The 18,121-nt window shown below is 37.5% G+C and overlaps 1 protein-coding gene across 2 annotated transcripts in view; it reads right to left on the reverse strand.

Annotated features, from left to right (window-relative positions):
- Positions 1-7,573: 7,573 nt before the first annotated feature.
- Positions 7,574-18,121, reverse strand: part of mtnr1aa (melatonin receptor 1A a) — a 42,593-nt gene continuing 32,045 nt past the window's right edge. For both annotated transcript variants that reach the window (XM_057331704.1, XM_057331703.1), the window contains exon 2: positions 7,574-9,529. In XM_057331704.1, the coding sequence (XP_057187687.1) occupies positions 8,661-9,529 (869 nt within the window). In that variant the 3' untranslated portion in view covers positions 7,574-8,660. The remainder of the gene's footprint in view (positions 9,530-18,121) is intronic.

Genomic DNA, 18,121 nt, shown 5'->3' on the forward strand with positions numbered 1-18,121 from the left:
CAAACAGTTCTTGGCCATCATTGACTACCATAGTAGGCAAAATTAAAATGGGAGCCAAAAGTGTCCCAGAACTGTTTGCTTTCCTACATTCTTCAAAATATCTTTTGTGTTCAACTATTGTAGTCAATGGTAGCCAAGAACTGTTTGGTTACAAGCATTCTTCCAAATATCTTTGTGTTCATCAGAACAAAGAAATGTATACAGGTCTGGAACAACCTGAGGGTGAGTAAATGAAGACAGAATTTTCACTTTTGTGTGAATTGTTTCTTTAATGTAGAGAAAAATCCCCTGAAACCCATGAAAAGGTGTGTTTCTTAACTGTCCAGACCGTAACGGGGGATGTTGTACGAAATGAGGAAACACTCAATCACTCCATTGTGAGGATAAAAATGAGCAGTCTGACCCCTTTGGTTCAGAACTTGGCAGTATTCATCTGTGTATTGATCCTGATTGAATAAGAAATGACATTAAGGTTGGTTTGTGACACACAGCATAATCGAAACTAAAAGTAGAAGAGAGCTGAAAAGTCACAAAATGATTAGAAGGGATAATGTAGGCTAAAAAAGTGTGTATGTGTGTGTTCTAGATTTGGCTTGCAGATGACAGGGTCTGAATGAGAGGGATTTAGCTATCCAATACGGCTTAGATACACACTCATTTTACGCTCCATCAGAACATGTTGATACTAAGTGATCTTCAATGGTAAATGTTTCATCTCGCGGGGGTGTGCTTGTCCGGTTAGATTCAATGACTGAGCTTTACAGAAATCCTCTGTAGCATTGTATTCATTCATTAGACGGTCCTTTGAAGTGATGGGCTTAGCAGAATGTTGGCGTGAGATAGTCTGTAAAAGGCACGAGGCCACATAAGAGCCAAAGTGGCACTGGTCCACCCAAATCGACAGCTGGTACACCCAAGGTCGGGACGTAGTCCTACTCAAGTTCTGGAAATAATGAAGAAACTAGACAAAGACAGTGCTTTCTGTTGCACACAAAATCTTTGCTTAAATACATGTATATACAGTAGGGTTCAAAAGGTGTGAGACAATTAGACCAATGAGACCACGATTTACGAGGTTAATAATTAGGTTAATAATATTTAACAATAACCTAAATAATAAATTAAATTAGTAAAATTTTTACACCACCATATAACCCAGTATAAGTTTATTTATAAGCCAATGGTTAGCTTCCTCGCTTTTTGTCCCAACCATGGGTAGAAAATAACCCAGCATTTTTTCGAATACAACTTCATTTCAGAGGAAGGGTAATTTAATTACTGGTGGTGTACTGTTTGTTGTTTTTGTTGGCTTAAAAGGTTTATCAACTCTCAATAATTTATCATCACATAAAAAACATATGAATAATAAAATAAGGGGGCATCTGAAGAACAAAAGATTCACCCTATTTTAACTAGGTCCATTTTATAATTTCGAGACTTTCCTCTCATTTATTACGAGTCCAAGGACAGAGGGAAAGACAGAGGGCGGTCAGAAAAAAAGGAATTAGATTTGGATGACTAGAAATTAATTGGCCTAATAATGATGAAATTTAATTCAGCCAAACTGTCGTGAACGTTAGAAACCCAGTGGAGCACAACAGAGAAGTTGAATTCTGTTCTGTGGAAGCACAAAGACCCCGGCAGGGACTTGGAAGAGTGTGTGCGTTTGACAGAGTGGACAGAGGGGGCGACGAATGAGTCATGGGCTCTCCTATGCCAAAACCGCTTGTAATGGAACATAATGGCAGATTAAATAATTGTCAAATGTAGATTATCAAATTTGGGTGCTCTGTTCAATCATTACACAATGTCTGAAGACCCTGTGGCCTCCCCCATGTTTTCTTCACGTTTTCAGAGGCAACGCTACGACTGCACTCCCAAGGGCAAATTTGGTTAACATTTGCTCAGTGTCAGTCTTCATGTCATCAGTGGAGCATATTAAAGCGTTCTTGTGTGATTGTGTGATGTTTTAAAGCTAACCTCTGTTCATCGTGGGTCTGTCTGAGTGAAAGGCAGAAGATATCAAAGTGAAAAAGAGTGAAAAGTGCAGCTTTACGCTTGGATCTGAGCTACTTTCATCATCCATAAAACGTGGGTGAAAATCTGCTCGTTTGAGACCAAGCTTCATCATCAGTGGTAAATCTGCTTGGTTCTAGAGATGTGGCAGGATCGCCAACCGGGCTTGTCTCATGGTGCCTTAAAATGATTGTTTCACAAACGCAAATGAAAGTGGGACCCTATCCTTCTATCACAAAATGCTATGAAGGACCCTACCATCAGTGGTGTAAAGTATTGGAGTAAATGTAATTAGTTACTGTACCTAAGTATCTTTTTGGCTATGTAGTTGTACTGTGCTCTGTCATTCTGTCATTAAGTCATTCACATTTCATTTACGCAAAGCAGCAATCTACACATTGCTTTATATTTTTCACACATTATCATTAGGAGAATCATCCTGCTTGAGCCGTCATTTTCCATGTCATTTTTCCATATTAGATAACTTTATCTCTGTCATCGGGAAGTGATTAACAAGACATTTTCATTCCAATAGGGATTAATATCTGGCCCATGCACACTGGGAGTTTCTAATCCTAATCTAAATGCAGGCGGTAGAGCGTTTTCAGCAACACTGATTTGATTCCGGGGTGATAGATTGCCAGCTGTCCTCATCATGTAGTTTTTCATGATAGCCAAATAGCAGTTATTTTTCTGGAGTGCTTGGGGTTAAAACCAGTAAAGAGTGCTGCTGATTAAATTATTTATTTCTCCCCTGTTGCTGCTCACACATCTGTTTGATGTAATAGGTTGTCTCAGAATCTCTCCAAAACGTAGCACCGAGTTCTAGGTCAGTGCTGAAATATTTATGAATATGCAAATATTTGTTTGGATCGGTGCAAACAGAAGCAGTTGAATAGTTGCGAGGCCAGCCCTCACGAGATCTCACTTGTTGCATATTCATAAGCATCTATCAGACGTCCTGTCATGACTGGCAAGAATGGTAAAGTTTGCAAAAACGCACTGATAGAACAATAGATATACATGGGGGTAAGCCAAAAAAATAAGAAAACAAATGTAAAAGACGTGAGTACATCTGTGCACACAAAGATGTCAGAGCCATAGGCCTCAATAAATAACTTTCTCATCCGTTCTTGCGGTCTCGAAGGAAATATCATATGACAACTAGTCACAAGACAAACAAGAACTAATCCGATTCATTTTTAGCTCTTTAAAATTAATTTATTATCCTTACACTATAGGTAAATAATCTTGTAGTGTGCACTTCATTTAAATATTTTATAGATAAATAATAAATTACATACTAAAATTGCAAAATGCAAAAATGTTTGAGGGTTAAGTTTAGGGGTCCACAACTTATTCTCAGAATTAAAAATACAAAAAAGTTGCATAAATAAAATAAAACGTACATCTCGTCGCTGTCCTTCTGAAGCTTTGGATGACCAAATTTGCTGTTTATGAATTGTACATTATTATGCTGGTGTCTGTGACATAAAATAAACACATTTGTGCTTATAACATTGTTTTGAGTAGCCGTTCGTATGAATATTGTAATGATAGCCGCGTCCACCGCGCTCATCTCTGTTTATACCATTAATGCATATATGAATCCACATATTGGTGGGTCTTGGTAGTTTTGATATGGTTTTTACCATGGTAAAACCGCATCGGGTGTGCTCGTGATTCATTGGCACGACACATTACTCTGCCTGTTATAAACTAAAAATCTTTTTCGTGCCGTTTGTAAAATAAAATATATACAACGTGTGCTTTAAAACACTGTTTTCGTGGGTATTTAGGTGAACACTTGTGCAGTGTCCGCACATCAGCAAATTAAATCGGATTTGAAGCTTGTCATGTAAACGCGCACATCAATCAGATCACTTTATTTACCTTTCATGTAAAAACTACATTCAGATTGCATAATCTGAATAAATTCAGTCGGATGTGTCCATGTAAATGTAACAACTGACAAATGTAGATAATAAATCATGTCATTTCTTTCACATTTCATTCAATTTAGCTCTAACTCTGCCGTCAATTATTCTAAGGATGCAATTAGACTCTATTTATGGTTAATAAGGATGAATAACTCAGTACAACGAGGTAAACATCAAAGAAATTTACCTCTACTATTCTGCTATACTTGGACAGCAGTGCTGTATAAGGTCAAGTTCAACACGTCACACATCCAGAAACACACAAGCATGGCTACACTGTAGTGCGCTATACCACGTGCTTTAAACTTACCGTCGTGAATATCGATAGTAGTGCTTCAGAAACCGTCATGTCTGAATTCCACAAATGACTTAATTCTCCGTAGCGTTTATGCACGCATGTAACAGGGGAGTTTTTTTATCTTTAAAACACTAGCGCGTTTTCAAAGGTAAACCACAACACAGTAGTTGTGTATGATTTTGTGCGGCGCTGCGCAGTCCTATCAGCGTATGACATCAACTACTGCGAGACTACTCCGTTTCATCGGACGCACGTTCCTGGACCGCCCTTAACTTCCAGTCTGAGTTCTTTTAGAGTAATTATTATTGTAAGCTCAACCTGAAGTTGGTTATATGTACATTTAGAATTGTTATCTATGCCTTTTCTTTGTTTGTAATTGTTAAAGCAATGAATAAAAAAACTGTATGTGTTTGTTTATCGGTCTGGCTAGTGTCTAACAACTATTTATATTTTATTTTATTTTATTTATGTTTATATTCATTAATATTACTATTTTATTGTATAATAATTGTATTAATAAACGATTTGTTGAATTTTGTTGTATGTTCATTTTATTAAAAAAAACTATTTGTTGAATGGGTCCTGAATTTTTGTCGCATTTAACGAAAACGTATGAGACATTGAAATCTAGCAGTTGAGCTTGGTAGTGCAGTCTAAACATAAAATATTAGAGAGACAAGTTTAGCCAAGTAACGGTTGTTCTCGGTTTCTTTTGCTTGTTATCAGAAATAATCTACAGGTCCTCTATTATTTGCGAACGTGTACCGGAAGTTAAGGACAGTCCACGAACGCACGTATGCACAGTAATGTTTGTTTATGTTGTTGCTTTGAAACAATCTATAATTTAGAATCTAAACTTGCTGTACTTTGATTTCATACGTTGAATGGTCTGTGGATCACAGCATGAAGTCGGACTGGTAAAGAGCAGTTGTCAATGGTAATTACACTGAAAAAAGGGTTTCATTCAACCAATTAAAATATTTTAGGGTAAGGATTCGTTTCACATCTATATTTTATAACTTGAGCCAATGAAAAATAAATAACTTTTCTTTATTATTTTTCATTGGCTGAAGTTATAAAATATAGATGTGAATCCTAAGCCCATTGCACATTGAGTCCGAAATTTGCGTCCGAAATTTCCGCACGTTAAAAAATAAATACGACCTCACGTTGTGTCAATCACATTTACACACTGCTTCCGATATTTTCGGACTGTTTGATTTTCTGCGTTTTTCGCATGCGTAGCGTAGCAAGCATTTTGAGTTGCCTTTTTTAACAATTCAGAGACACCGTACAAACGAGCGCCAAATACGAAGAAACGCATACGAAAATTTCGGACTGTATGTGCAAAGCCTTAAGCCTTTTAACCTTTTTTCAGTGTATTTTTTGCCCAGTCATTTTATTTTTATTTTTTAAATTACGTTTCAGAGCTATTGAGCAACGCGTTAACTTTACCAGCATTCAAATTTATGTTAAATAAATGAATTATTCATTCAAGTCCACAGGAAAGCATGCTTTTGTAACATTCTCCATAGTTTTGCTTGGTTTACATATGCTACTTTCATATTATTTTCCAGCAACATGTATGAACTCAGAGATATGCTTGCACTTGAAAGCATTTAAATGTCATTTTACATGCAAAAAGTATCCTATACCTGTCTCCAGCAAACAACAGCAACTCTTAGATAAACTATACAAAATTTTGATTAGGCTACACTTAAGTCATATGAAAATCATTCTCTAGCAGATAGTCAAGTAGCCTACACTAAATAAAGGTGCTTCACGATGCCATAGAAGAACCATTTTTGTATAAATGAAAAAAAATAAACCTTTAACATCCGAAGAACCTTTCTGTCTCACAAAAGGTTCTTTGTAGCAAAAAAGGTTCTTCAGATTATAAAAAGGTAAGAAAGAGATGGTTCTTTATAGAACCTTTGACTGAATGGTTCTTTGTGGAACCAAAAATGGTTCTTCTATGGCATCGCTGTGAAGAACCTTTAGTGAACTAAAAATCTAATCGGTCCAGTGTTCTTTTTTGTGTCAGGCAATTTTTTCCATTTACACAAGCAGGACTGTGTGCAAACACAATATTTTATGTACACATACTAAAACCAGACATCTATCAAATTTTCACAAAGTTGTTTGTGTGGGTGTTGATTTCAATTTTCAACAGAATTTCTTATAAATATCTTGCTCCTTTAAACTACGAAATTTAGCTTTACTGTTTTGGAAATTATGGCTATAATGGCAACCCACAAGATAAAGACAACACACAGGTTGAAAGGAATGTGAAATGCCTGAATTCTATAGTAGATGCGTTTGGTTGCAAAAAAAAACATAATAGACATCTGGGGCTGGTTGCTTAGACACAGAATAACAGAACTGGGTCAAATAATTCTTGCACAGGTGATTCTCCAATGGAAATCCTGCAGTCTAGGAACAGTCCTAATCTGTGTCTGGGAAGGCAGAACTCGTCTGCAAATCACCTCAAATTAAACATACTGTTTCTGGATCAGCTCAGATATCATCAAATAATAACAAAGATAGGCTAAAACCCTGATCAGGCTGTAGCCCACTGTGAAACAGTTCATTCTGTATATACCATACAGCAAATCGACACTTTAAATTGCTGTTCCCAGAAATACACTAAATTACAGCCTTTACCAAATTGAACACAGAGGGTTATAAAATCTCTGGAAGGTGCAGATTAGTGCACATGTATGTAAATCCTGGCATTTTTATGTTGTCTATTCATTGTCACGCAATCTTTTAATCGGTTGGGTTTGATTAAACAGAATGATGTCATCACGCGTCATGATACTCAACTGGACCTATTGCATAAGCTTTAGTCTATAATTCTGCACTTTAATACTTGTGTTTGAGCATTGATAATAATGTAAAGTTCTGCCCTATTTTTCGAATGCAATATTTAATAGATGAAATACAATGATGGTTGGTGATTATCCTTCAGTATTTTGGTTTATCAGTTCTTATTATGTTTCATTTCATGATTCTGTATCCTTTGCGATTTTATAAAGTGCATGAAACACTAACAAAACGATATATATTCGACTGTAGTCGTTTTACATTATAGAGCAAATGTTATATTATAGTTGATTTTGTTTGTATTACAGTATACAAATTGTTTGAATATAAGACTTTATTATATAATGCCACACACAAAATAACATTTTTGTTTAGCATTTTTAAAGTTCTTTTCCTAAAACTATTTTGTTGTTGTTGTTGTTAAAAGTAGTCTTTTATTATGCAATATTATTTTTAGTACACTTCACCACAATGAGCCTAACAGTTTTTGCTTTATTTTGAGTTGTATTTAACCAAAAGAGCAGTTCAGCGTGTGTCACACCCAAAAATGAAAATGCACTCAATCTGTGTGTTTATGTAAAAAATGTTTATGTTATTCAAAAATTATTCATTTTTTCTTTAAACATTTCTCATTTCATTATTTTTAGTTTGCATATGAACTCATCATTGGAACCATGCACACAAAGAACAGAGAGAAGAGAGATAAGGGAAAAGAAAAGGAGAAAAAACAGATTTCTAAAGTGACACACAACAGACAAGAAGAGATTAAAAAAGCAGGTGGAGAAGACAAAGATTTAACAGAGAGCAAAGGAATCCCATACGTTCAAACATATTTTGCAAGGGTTTGTGGGAAAGCAGCAATGCAGGTGTATTGCTACCTCAAATGCAGAGTAACAGTGTCAAACCGGGTGAGGTCATTTCAAAGCAGTAAACTCCATATAGCGAGCTCTTTTGGTAGAGTATTCGTAAAGTTTTGGTCCCATTCATGACCATGATCAACATTGAAGAATTAAAATGCTGATGTTCATGGCATCATTTTGATAGTGTTCTTTCTTCACTGAATTATCAACATCAGTGAAACAATATATGTACAGTATATACAGTACTGTATATCAATCATACCTTCACATATAATAGATAATTCATAGAAAAGCATTACATAAAGTATGTCTTACATAGATTTGTATAATCACTGTAAACATTTAAATTCATAGTACATTTGACCAACAATGAAAAAACAAAGAAAGTGCTTTATAAAAGACATGAAAACATTTTCCTGTTCGTTTGATTGTTTTGAGGCAAAAGATCACAGTTTTAGGACAAGACACATATTTGGTAGTGTTATCAGATTTTTCATCATTATTTATTTTTTAAGTTTGCTTAGCTGTAAGCAAAAATTCATTTTATTCATGTTTTCGTCATCTTATAAATGTGTACACACACATACAAACCCCTGCTTAAACTTAAGCTTTTTTGGAACTTGGCATTTGGTTTCTAGTGGGTCCAAGCTGGTAGACCAACTTGGACCAGCAATGAACCAGTTACCAGTTGGTGTATGCTGGATTTTCCAGAATGGCCGTTCACACAGAGTCCACCTTGACCTGATTGTTGTTAGTCATGAGTGGTGAGGGTTTGCTCTTGAGTCTCTCTTGTGCCTCATTAGAACTTTCCGGAAAAAAGATCTTGGCAGTACATACCGACACCACAATACGCTTGTACTCGCGACGAAAGTTCTGGTTCAGCACTCCGTAGACTATTGCATTGAGGCAACTGTTAAAGTACGCCATGAAATAACTTGCCACAAAGAGCCACTCGGGTATCAGAGGAACCACACGCTCTGGAGAAATCGCCACTGCCAACCCGATGAAATTTAAAGGTGCCCAGCACACGGCAAAGAGCACGAAAACCACAAACATTGTGACGAAGTTTCGTATATCATGCGGCGTGAGCTTGGGCCGATTGTCAGGCTTGACGCGTCGCCTCACCTGTATGACCAGAACCCAGATTCGCAGGTAACAGTAAGTAACGATCATGATGGGAAGAATGAAGTGGAAGAAGACGACGGCGATTGTATACGCCGAGCTAGCCGATTGCTCAAACGTACAGGAATAAACCCGAGGATCATATTGCAGTGAGCCCACGAACAAGTTGGGCACGATGGCGAGCACAGTCAACGCCCATATCAAGAGCACATAACACACTGAGTTTTTGTCACTGTATAGCTTATCATACTTGAGGCTGTGGCATATGTAACAGTAACGGTTAATTGCGATGCCGGTGATGTTGAAAATGGAGCCAATTACGCTGACGCCCATTAGGAAGCCGCTGATCTGGCAATGCATGTATCCAAGGTTCCAGCCCCGGTGAAATATGGAAGTGAGGACAAGTGGATACGGATAGATGGCCACCACCAGGTCCGCCACGGCCAGACTGACCACAAAGATGTTACCTGAGAAAGAGAGAGAGCAGAGATGAGTTAAGGAGCCTTTTTAAAATATTGCCACAACGTTGTGATTGTGGTACGCGAAGAGACCCCAGTGGTACGTGACTCGACAGCAAACTATATATTAATTTAGATATGTGATTTAAATACAATATTTAATGTTTAATATATGATTGATAAATACGGAATACATCTCAGCCTATGTGCAATTTTAAAATAGTTGTATGAATTATTGTTTACTTATGTCGATGTAACAGTTAACACGTGACGGGCAGCTCAAACACAGAGCGGGAGCAGACAGGCGCTTGTGAGTCCCTCTCTCTCTTCCGACGAGCAGGATGCAAATTAAGTTTCTTTTGTATTTCTGCACTTGAACTGCTGTTTAAAACTGTTGTTATTGCTGTTAAGTGCCAATTCAACACGCGTCTGCATCTACTCGAGGTTAAATCAATGAAGCGAGCGTTGCAATGTATTTTTGACAAGAGCCGCTGCAGTAAAGTGTCTCTGTTTGTTACATACAGCTGTTCTCTTGATGTTTAAGTACACGTATATTTATTTATCTAATGTGTTAAATATTCTTTCCGCATTGTTTGTCTTTAATATAAGTTTGTAGTTTTTCTGAAAGTCCCCATGAAGTCAATAAATCCCCCATAAAAGTCAATTACACAGCCCTGTTTACTGCACTACAGAAACGTGTTTTGTGTCCACTACTACTGCTGACTAACTTGAAAAACATGAAAAAAAACATGTTCTTTAGTTTGAAAACAGCTGGTAAATAAAAAAATGTTTGTTTTATTAATAATACATTAGAATCGGAGGACGAGGTGTAAAGATAAAGATTCACAGCTCTTTTTATGTTATCACAGATTTTATGTTATGTTTTATTATGTTTGTGTGACCGGCAGTCGACCGTGAGGGAGCTGTCGGCACTTTACTTTCGTTTTGTTGTTTGTTTATTTTATTAAAAGTGTGGTTGAGAGTTCGCCGGTTCCCGCATCCTTCTTCCCGTTTACTTTGAACATTGTTACATTGGTGCCGAAACCCGGGAAGAAGGAGGTGGGAACCGGCGAAGGTATAAACCAAACTTTTAATAAAATAAACAAACAACAAAACGAAAGTAAAGTGAAGAAAGACAGCTCCCTCACGGTCGACTGCCGGCCACACAAACATAATAAAACATAACATAAAATCCAGGCCTGGTTCTCTCTCATCCTTCACTGCTGTCGCTCCTCCTTTTATGCTTCCGGAGCTCCTCCGTGAGAAATGCAAGACCGGTGCAACGCGCAGCTGAGTGATCGTGCCGTTCCCTCACGGCCCTCGTCCCGCTCTGCTTGTCACAATAGCCTACCAAAACAACGACCACGTAAAAACACATTTCTATTAAATTCAAATCAAAACCACGTGATTGAAAACAATCTTTCAGTGATCTTTTTTTTTTTTTAAAGATTTATTTTTTAGCGTTTTGCCTTTATTTGACAGAGAGAGACTCTTTTCAGAGAGGACAGGAAGCAAAGTGGATGAGAGAGAAGGGGTAGGGTTGGGAAAGGACCACGAGCCGGACTCGAACTCGGGTCGCCCAGGACGCACCGGCGAAGTACCGGCGAAGTATTTCTATTTCAGAAATACCAGATATTTCAGACTGTGGTATTTCATAAAATAAAGTAAATAAAATGATATTTAGGCTATGTAATGTGGTCAGCCATTATAAATCGGGGTATTTTATAACGGCTTAGAAAATTGGCTCAGCCAATCAGAATCAAGGACCAGAACTGACCGTTCTATAATTTTATTTTTGGGTGACCTATCCCTTTAACATTAGTAAATAAATGCATTAGTTAACAAATAAGCAATCATTTTCAGTATTTGTTCATCTTTGTTAATATTAGTGAAGTCAATACTGTTGTTCATGTTAGTTTATTGTGCATCCATTAATGTTAACGCACAGTTTTTCACAACAAAAAGCAGCCAATAGGAGTCCAGCATATTGAAATTCTTTCAATACTGTTTGAAAATCTTCCCAGGTTGAGACCTCAAGGAGCTGGATGATAAAATGCCAAGTTTACAATTTTGCTAATTCTAGGCAAAGGGTGACTACTTTGAAGATCATAAAATAGCACATTGATGTTTTTAGTCACAACACAACTCCCACAACTAACAATTATGTTATTCCATGTTTTTGATGGGTTTTATAATACTAAATTAAATAATTCTGTATCAGATTCAAGTCACTAATGCTTGCCTACTACAGGAGTCGGACTATCACTGGATCTGCACCGGCATACTTTCACACCCTCCTACACTCCTACACCCCATCAAGAACCCTGCGTTCAGCAAACGAGCGGCGTCTTGTATTGCCTTCTCAAAAGGGCAGTAAATCACTTTCCCGCTCATTCTCCTTCACAACTCCTTCCTGGTGGAACATTCTTCCCAACTCAGTCCGGTCAACCACTTCTCTCACAACATTCAAAAAACTACTTAAAACCCATCTCTTCTGTGAATACTTGACAGGCAAAAAAAACACTAACCCTCTCTCTTTCTCTCAACAGGTATTGTTCTGGCTTTTGTGGAAACTAGTAACTTTGTATTAGCACCTATTGTATTGCTCCTGTATGACATATCGCTTTATTGCTCCCTGAACTCCCTTGTAAGTCGCTTTGGATAAAAGCATCTGCTAAATGACTAAATGTAAATGTAAAATGCGGAAAAAAACATAAATAAAGAATGTGTAAGTGATGCTAAACTTTTGACCGGTAGTGTACATCATCTTTAAAGTCTGTAACGTTTTTATTTTTCATTAAAGCAAACACCAAAAAATCAGGCTTCTGATACTGCAAGTCAATGTAAGATACAGGGACATAAACCCATGTTGCTGTGTCAGCTGCCTTGCAGACCCATGTCAACATGTGTCAGAAGTGTTGTCAAAGAGAACAGAAACAGAAGCGCTAATTTGCGGACAGTGCGGTCTGACTTGCGATTAGCTTGTGTTGGCCTGAAGTGGGGCTGTCACTCACACATCCCCTCAAGCACCGATGACACATAAGTGCACACACACACAGGCAATATTCTCACCATTTACACAACTATCGCCCAGGCAAATAACCTTGGCTGTTCTTAAATACCAGAGGTCATTTTTCCAAGCATCCTTCTTCGAAGGCAGAATACAGGGCACGTCTCCTGAGCTCCAGAGGCGGCTGCCACGATTCTTTAAACCATCAATACACGTTCCAACCTCAAAATAAAAACGTATTTATGATTATGACTTTTTCTTTATGAGAAACACAAGGAAGATTGTTAGAAAAACAAGCAATGAAAGTGAAAGGAGACTGAGGCTGACATTCCCTAATATTCTGCCTTTTGTGTTTCTTAGACGAAACAAAGTGCTACGAGTTTGAAACAACATAAGGGTCAGTAAAAACTGTCTATAAACCTATACCTGCATGGACCCATTAAAACATTCAGTAAACATGTCATTTCAGAATCTCCCAGCAGTTATCGCTCGTCCAAGGCTGAGGAACTCAAACGGGGCCATTACAGGTTAAGTCCTGATTCTAACTGACAGCAGAGGTTGCACGGGTTGTCTCCATGACAACTTGTTCGGCACACTTGAACATGTTTGTGACTAAGAGGAAAAGATGATGGAGGCCAGGAAGTCTTCTTTCTAGTGGATGCACGGAGGATTGGAAGAAAGCAAAGACTCGCCCTTGACAAAGTCAAACTGTTAAATCCCTTTAGGGAATGTACAGTAATGTCATCGGCTTAACTTTGCTTTCAATCTGTGAGGTTGGGTTATCACAGCGATTAAAGAAAAAGTTAATCTCAAAATCAAAATTGTGTTATTTTTACTCACCCACATGACGTTCAACATGTTTTAAGACCTCCTGGCGTCTTCGGAACACAAATAAAGATATTTTAGTTGACATCCGAGAGATTTCCAGGCCTCCTCATAGACATCATGGTTATAGTTGTTGTCAAGGTCCAGAAAAGTACTAAAGACATCGTTAAATTGGTTCATCCGCTCATAGTGGCTCAATTGAATTTTTTTTGAAGCGACGAGAATAATTTATGTTCGAAAAACAAACCAAAATACCGACTTTAATCGATATATTCTCCTCTGTCTTGTCAGTCTATGGTGCGTGTTCACGAGAGCACTTCGACGCATGCGCATTCGGTGGGGGCAGACGCCGGCGTTCTGACTGACAACCCTGAAGCGCAACTCTGTGTTTACAAGCAGACGCACACTGTGTGTAAGCTGATCTTCGCAAAATGTCTGATGATTTCGATATTGAGGAAGACTTGCACTTTTTTGCCCAACCGTACAAACCGAATGCGCATGCGTTGAAGTGCTCTCGTGATTCGTGAACGCGCACCATAGAGTGCGCCGCGAGCTCTTAAAACATGTTGAACGTCATGTGGGTGAGTAAAAAATAACACTATTTGGATTTTGAGATTACATTTTTCTTTAAGGTGTCACTCAAACAATTACATGTAGTTTACAGGAAGATAGAACTTTGGGTTAGGAAAATTATTATCCTTATTCCTTATTACTTTTTTCCAAATTCCTCCCAGCATGTTTTCCCTTGTAAGAATATTGAGAGAATATTACCGGAAAGATAATTTTATATTAGACATAAGGGCATTTCCAGTGTAAACAGTTAAGTTGTTTGTGATGGAAATTATGTAGTTTTGTCTCTACAGGGTTTAAGAAAGAAGTCTTCAGGGAGGACCCGACCTGGGACCCGTACGGGTTCGGGTCTATGTTTTATATGGTCAGCCGGGTATTTTCAGGGCGTTTTCAGATTGAGCTCGTTTGCTGCGGTCCGAACTTGAGTGCAATTGTTCCCGGCGCCAACCGCACCGTTGGTTTGATTTCAGACTCAACTTGATTCTGTCGAACCCTGGTGCGTTTGCGTTCGTCTTACATCATCAAAAATGTGCACTGCGCATGACAGAAAACAGAACACGGATCAATATATTGTTTTTATTAATTTGGTGCTATTATGCGCAGCAGAGTAAATGACATTTGGGTTTACTGTATGCGCGTTGCATGCAGACGGCTTTCTGCTGCTTGCAAACAGACTATTTTGAGGAAACGGTGGATTACCATTGACCTGCCGCTCTGATTCCACTCGCAATGCTGAGATACGATGCAGCTTCAGATTCTGCACGGTCCGGGTCCAACTTCAAAATTATTAGACGGGTCCGTGTCGGACCTGTGTAGCACATTCACGGGTCTCTTCGGGTTTGTGTCCACATTTTTGGACCCGTGAAGACCTCTAGTTTAAGGTTCATTAAAATATTCCAAAATGCCTAAAACATTTAATTGTATTTTTAACAGTGAATTTTTGGCAACAACAGTGTACTTTTAACAGAGTTCTTTTTATGAGACTAAATTCCTTACAGGGCTTCTTAAATTCCCGCACACCACTAAACACTTCCAGCCTTAGTGATAGTTCACCCCAAAAAAACTGTCATCATTTACACACCCTCGTGTCATTTCAAACATATATGGCTATCTTTATTCTGCAGAACATAAAAGAAGATTGGTCACCAAACAGCTATTGAATGAACACAAAAGACAAAATCAATGCAATCTTCTTTGGAGTTCTGCAGAAGAAAGTCATAGAGGTTTGAAATGACAAGAGGGTGAGTAAATAATTTTTGGCGGAACTATCACTTTAAGGAAGTCATATTAAAACGTGCATAACATCTTCTCTTAAGCGTCTTCCATCCATTGTATGGAACGGCCATTCTAATGTTAAAGGTCAGGGTTGCCTCAAGCACGGCACATCCCATCAGGTACAATATATCCAATAAATTCTTACGTGTGGCATGTTGCCTCAATTAGGCAGGAATGTCTAAAGTCAAAGCTCTTTTGCAAAGTATGGGATCAACAGGTCAACTGGTTACTGTATTGACAATGTCAAAAACTGATTACAGTCTTCCTTCCTTGCTTCCGGCAGGCCATTATGCATAACCTTCCGGATAATATACAGTATGTTAATGAATGATAAACGCCTATCGAATATGAATATATTTCAATATGTCAAGGCGTGCCATTTTACAGATGCGTCAACAGAGGAGGACAGACGTGTAATTGCAGGCATACATTGCGTTTGCGCACAACTAACCCATGACTAAAATTCTTAATACAGTTTTAGTATACACCTAACCGTTAACATAAATGAATCAGCAAAGGTCTTTGTGCTACAAGCTTGAAGTGAAATGACAATTATTAATTGAGTGGAAAATAGCTAATGCACAGCTTTGAATGTAACGTTCACAATTAATTCAATTATAGTCAATAATTTGAAAACCTTTTTTCAGCTAATTATCGATCAATAAATCTCTCTTTTCAATACCCAGATAATGAAATAATTACAGTCCTTCTAAAATAGAGGGAACTAAAACAAGGAATCTGTGACCGAAATAGCCTTTTAGCTTTTTTCTGATTATCATGTCAGCAAAAGCTGAGGTTATTACATTTTGACTGACACTGATATCATGTTTATGAACAAAAAAGGCAATAATGAAGGGTCACTCTCTCTTCCTCGCTACAGAACTCTGTTTGAAAACAAAAAGATCACTTTGATGGCTGTTTATGAATATTAATAACAGTATTCTGCCACAGAGCTTCATAAATACAGACTAAGGAAAGGAAAGTATGGACAGAAACTGATTTTTATTCAGATGGTAAAGGCTTTCTTTTACTGACACCTCCCCTATAAACACAGAAAAAGAGCCAAGGTCACCTAGCCAGTAATGCACTCAGAAGTACTAACAAAGTGTTACATGGAGTCTGAGTGAAGACAGTAATCTGCTTGGTTAAGTCAGCAAACACAACTGATATGCAAAACATTAGACACACACACACTCACTCACTCACTCACATTTGCGTGACACTGCAGATGGCAGATACTCTGCCTAAGTGACAATATTTAACCTCATCATGGTTCAAGATATGACAATAATGATTTCGCATGAAACGCCAAAGTAAATACAGATGATTTGTAAGAAACATGCAATAGCAACACAATATTGTATTTGGAATGCTGGTGGTGACACAACGTGAGGTAAATTCATATTACGGTACAGGTGATGTCTTTGTACTTATTTTTCATATTCATATTTGCAGATGCACACACAGACACTGACCAGCGTTGAGCCCGAGGCTTTTTCTGCATCAATGGTTTTAAATATAAATTATGCATCTATTTATTCATCTGTGATTTAAATATATAAAATATGTCCCAAACTATGTTTACATAAATATTATTTATATTTTATACACTATTTTACACACATTTTACAGACAGTGGATGTGAAAATAATCTGCAACTGCTCGATTGTTTACATTAGTTCTGAACAAACTCAGCAGACAGATATTATGCATGAAAACATATGTGACCCTGGACCACAAAACCTGTCATAAGTAGCACGGGAATTTTTTTGGCAATAGCCAAAAAAACACTGTATAGGTCAAAATGATTGATTTTTCTTTTATGCCAAAAATCTTTAGGATTTTAAGTAAAGATCATGTTCCATGAAGATACTTTGTAAATTTCCTACCGTAAATATATAAAAACTTTATTTTTGTGAGTTATATGCTATGCTAAAGACTTCATTTGGACAACTTTAAAGGCGATTTTCTCAGTATTTTTATTTTTTTGCACCCTCAGATTCCAGAGTTTAAATAGTTGTGTCTCGGCAAAATATATTTATTCTTTCCAATTTATTCAGCATTCAGATGATGTATAAATCTCAATTTTTAAAAATTGACCCATAAGACTGGTTTTGTTGTCCAGGGTCACATATGATTCCGATCATTACTTAAAAAAAGGGCTTACCCAAAATAAATACATATGGCAGGTTACCAATATTTGTATATACCGTAACTTGTCATTATGATCGCAAAGAAACTGCAGTCGTAACCAGTCACACCAGTCAGATGTCCTACTTCAAATATGATGCGGACCAATCTGACATAATCTCAACTTTGTATCTGTTGCCTTAACAATGATACAACTTAGCATTAATATAGCATTAGTCCACTATCATCAGCATCAGTCAACATACATTGCAGCAACTCCATATGTGTCACTTTCAAAAACGGGTGTACCCAATGTGTATTTAACTCTCTTATAACTTAACGCTGATGTGTCACACCCAAATACCTGTAATTAGATCACCTGGGACGGATCATAATAGGAGGTGTAAACAGTGTCTGTCTGTCATTGTGCACTTGTGTGCTTTATACACCGATATCATCGTTTCTGTGGAAAATGCCAACACCACTGCAAATATTTGAAATATTTTAAGTCACATTTTGTTTAGCACAACTACGAAATGCACATTTGCAATTATGTTTTTTGACCGCAAAAGGTATCATCACATAAGAGCGTGCATAGAGTCTCTGTACCTCTGCAAACTCGTTTCTGTCAATTTGTGATCATTTACAGTACATGTAGTTAAATGTAGTGGGCATTAAAACATCACATCCTGTGACACTGACTCAGTGTTGATTTCAAAGACAAAACTAGCCTAAAAAACACCTTAATTAACCAAATCAAAAAGATTGCTTTTGATCATTGACACATAGCG

Source organism: Triplophysa rosa, linkage group LG4 (assembly GCF_024868665.1).
Source record: "Triplophysa rosa linkage group LG4, Trosa_1v2, whole genome shotgun sequence".
Lineage (NCBI taxonomy): Eukaryota > Metazoa > Chordata > Actinopteri > Cypriniformes > Nemacheilidae > Triplophysa > Triplophysa rosa.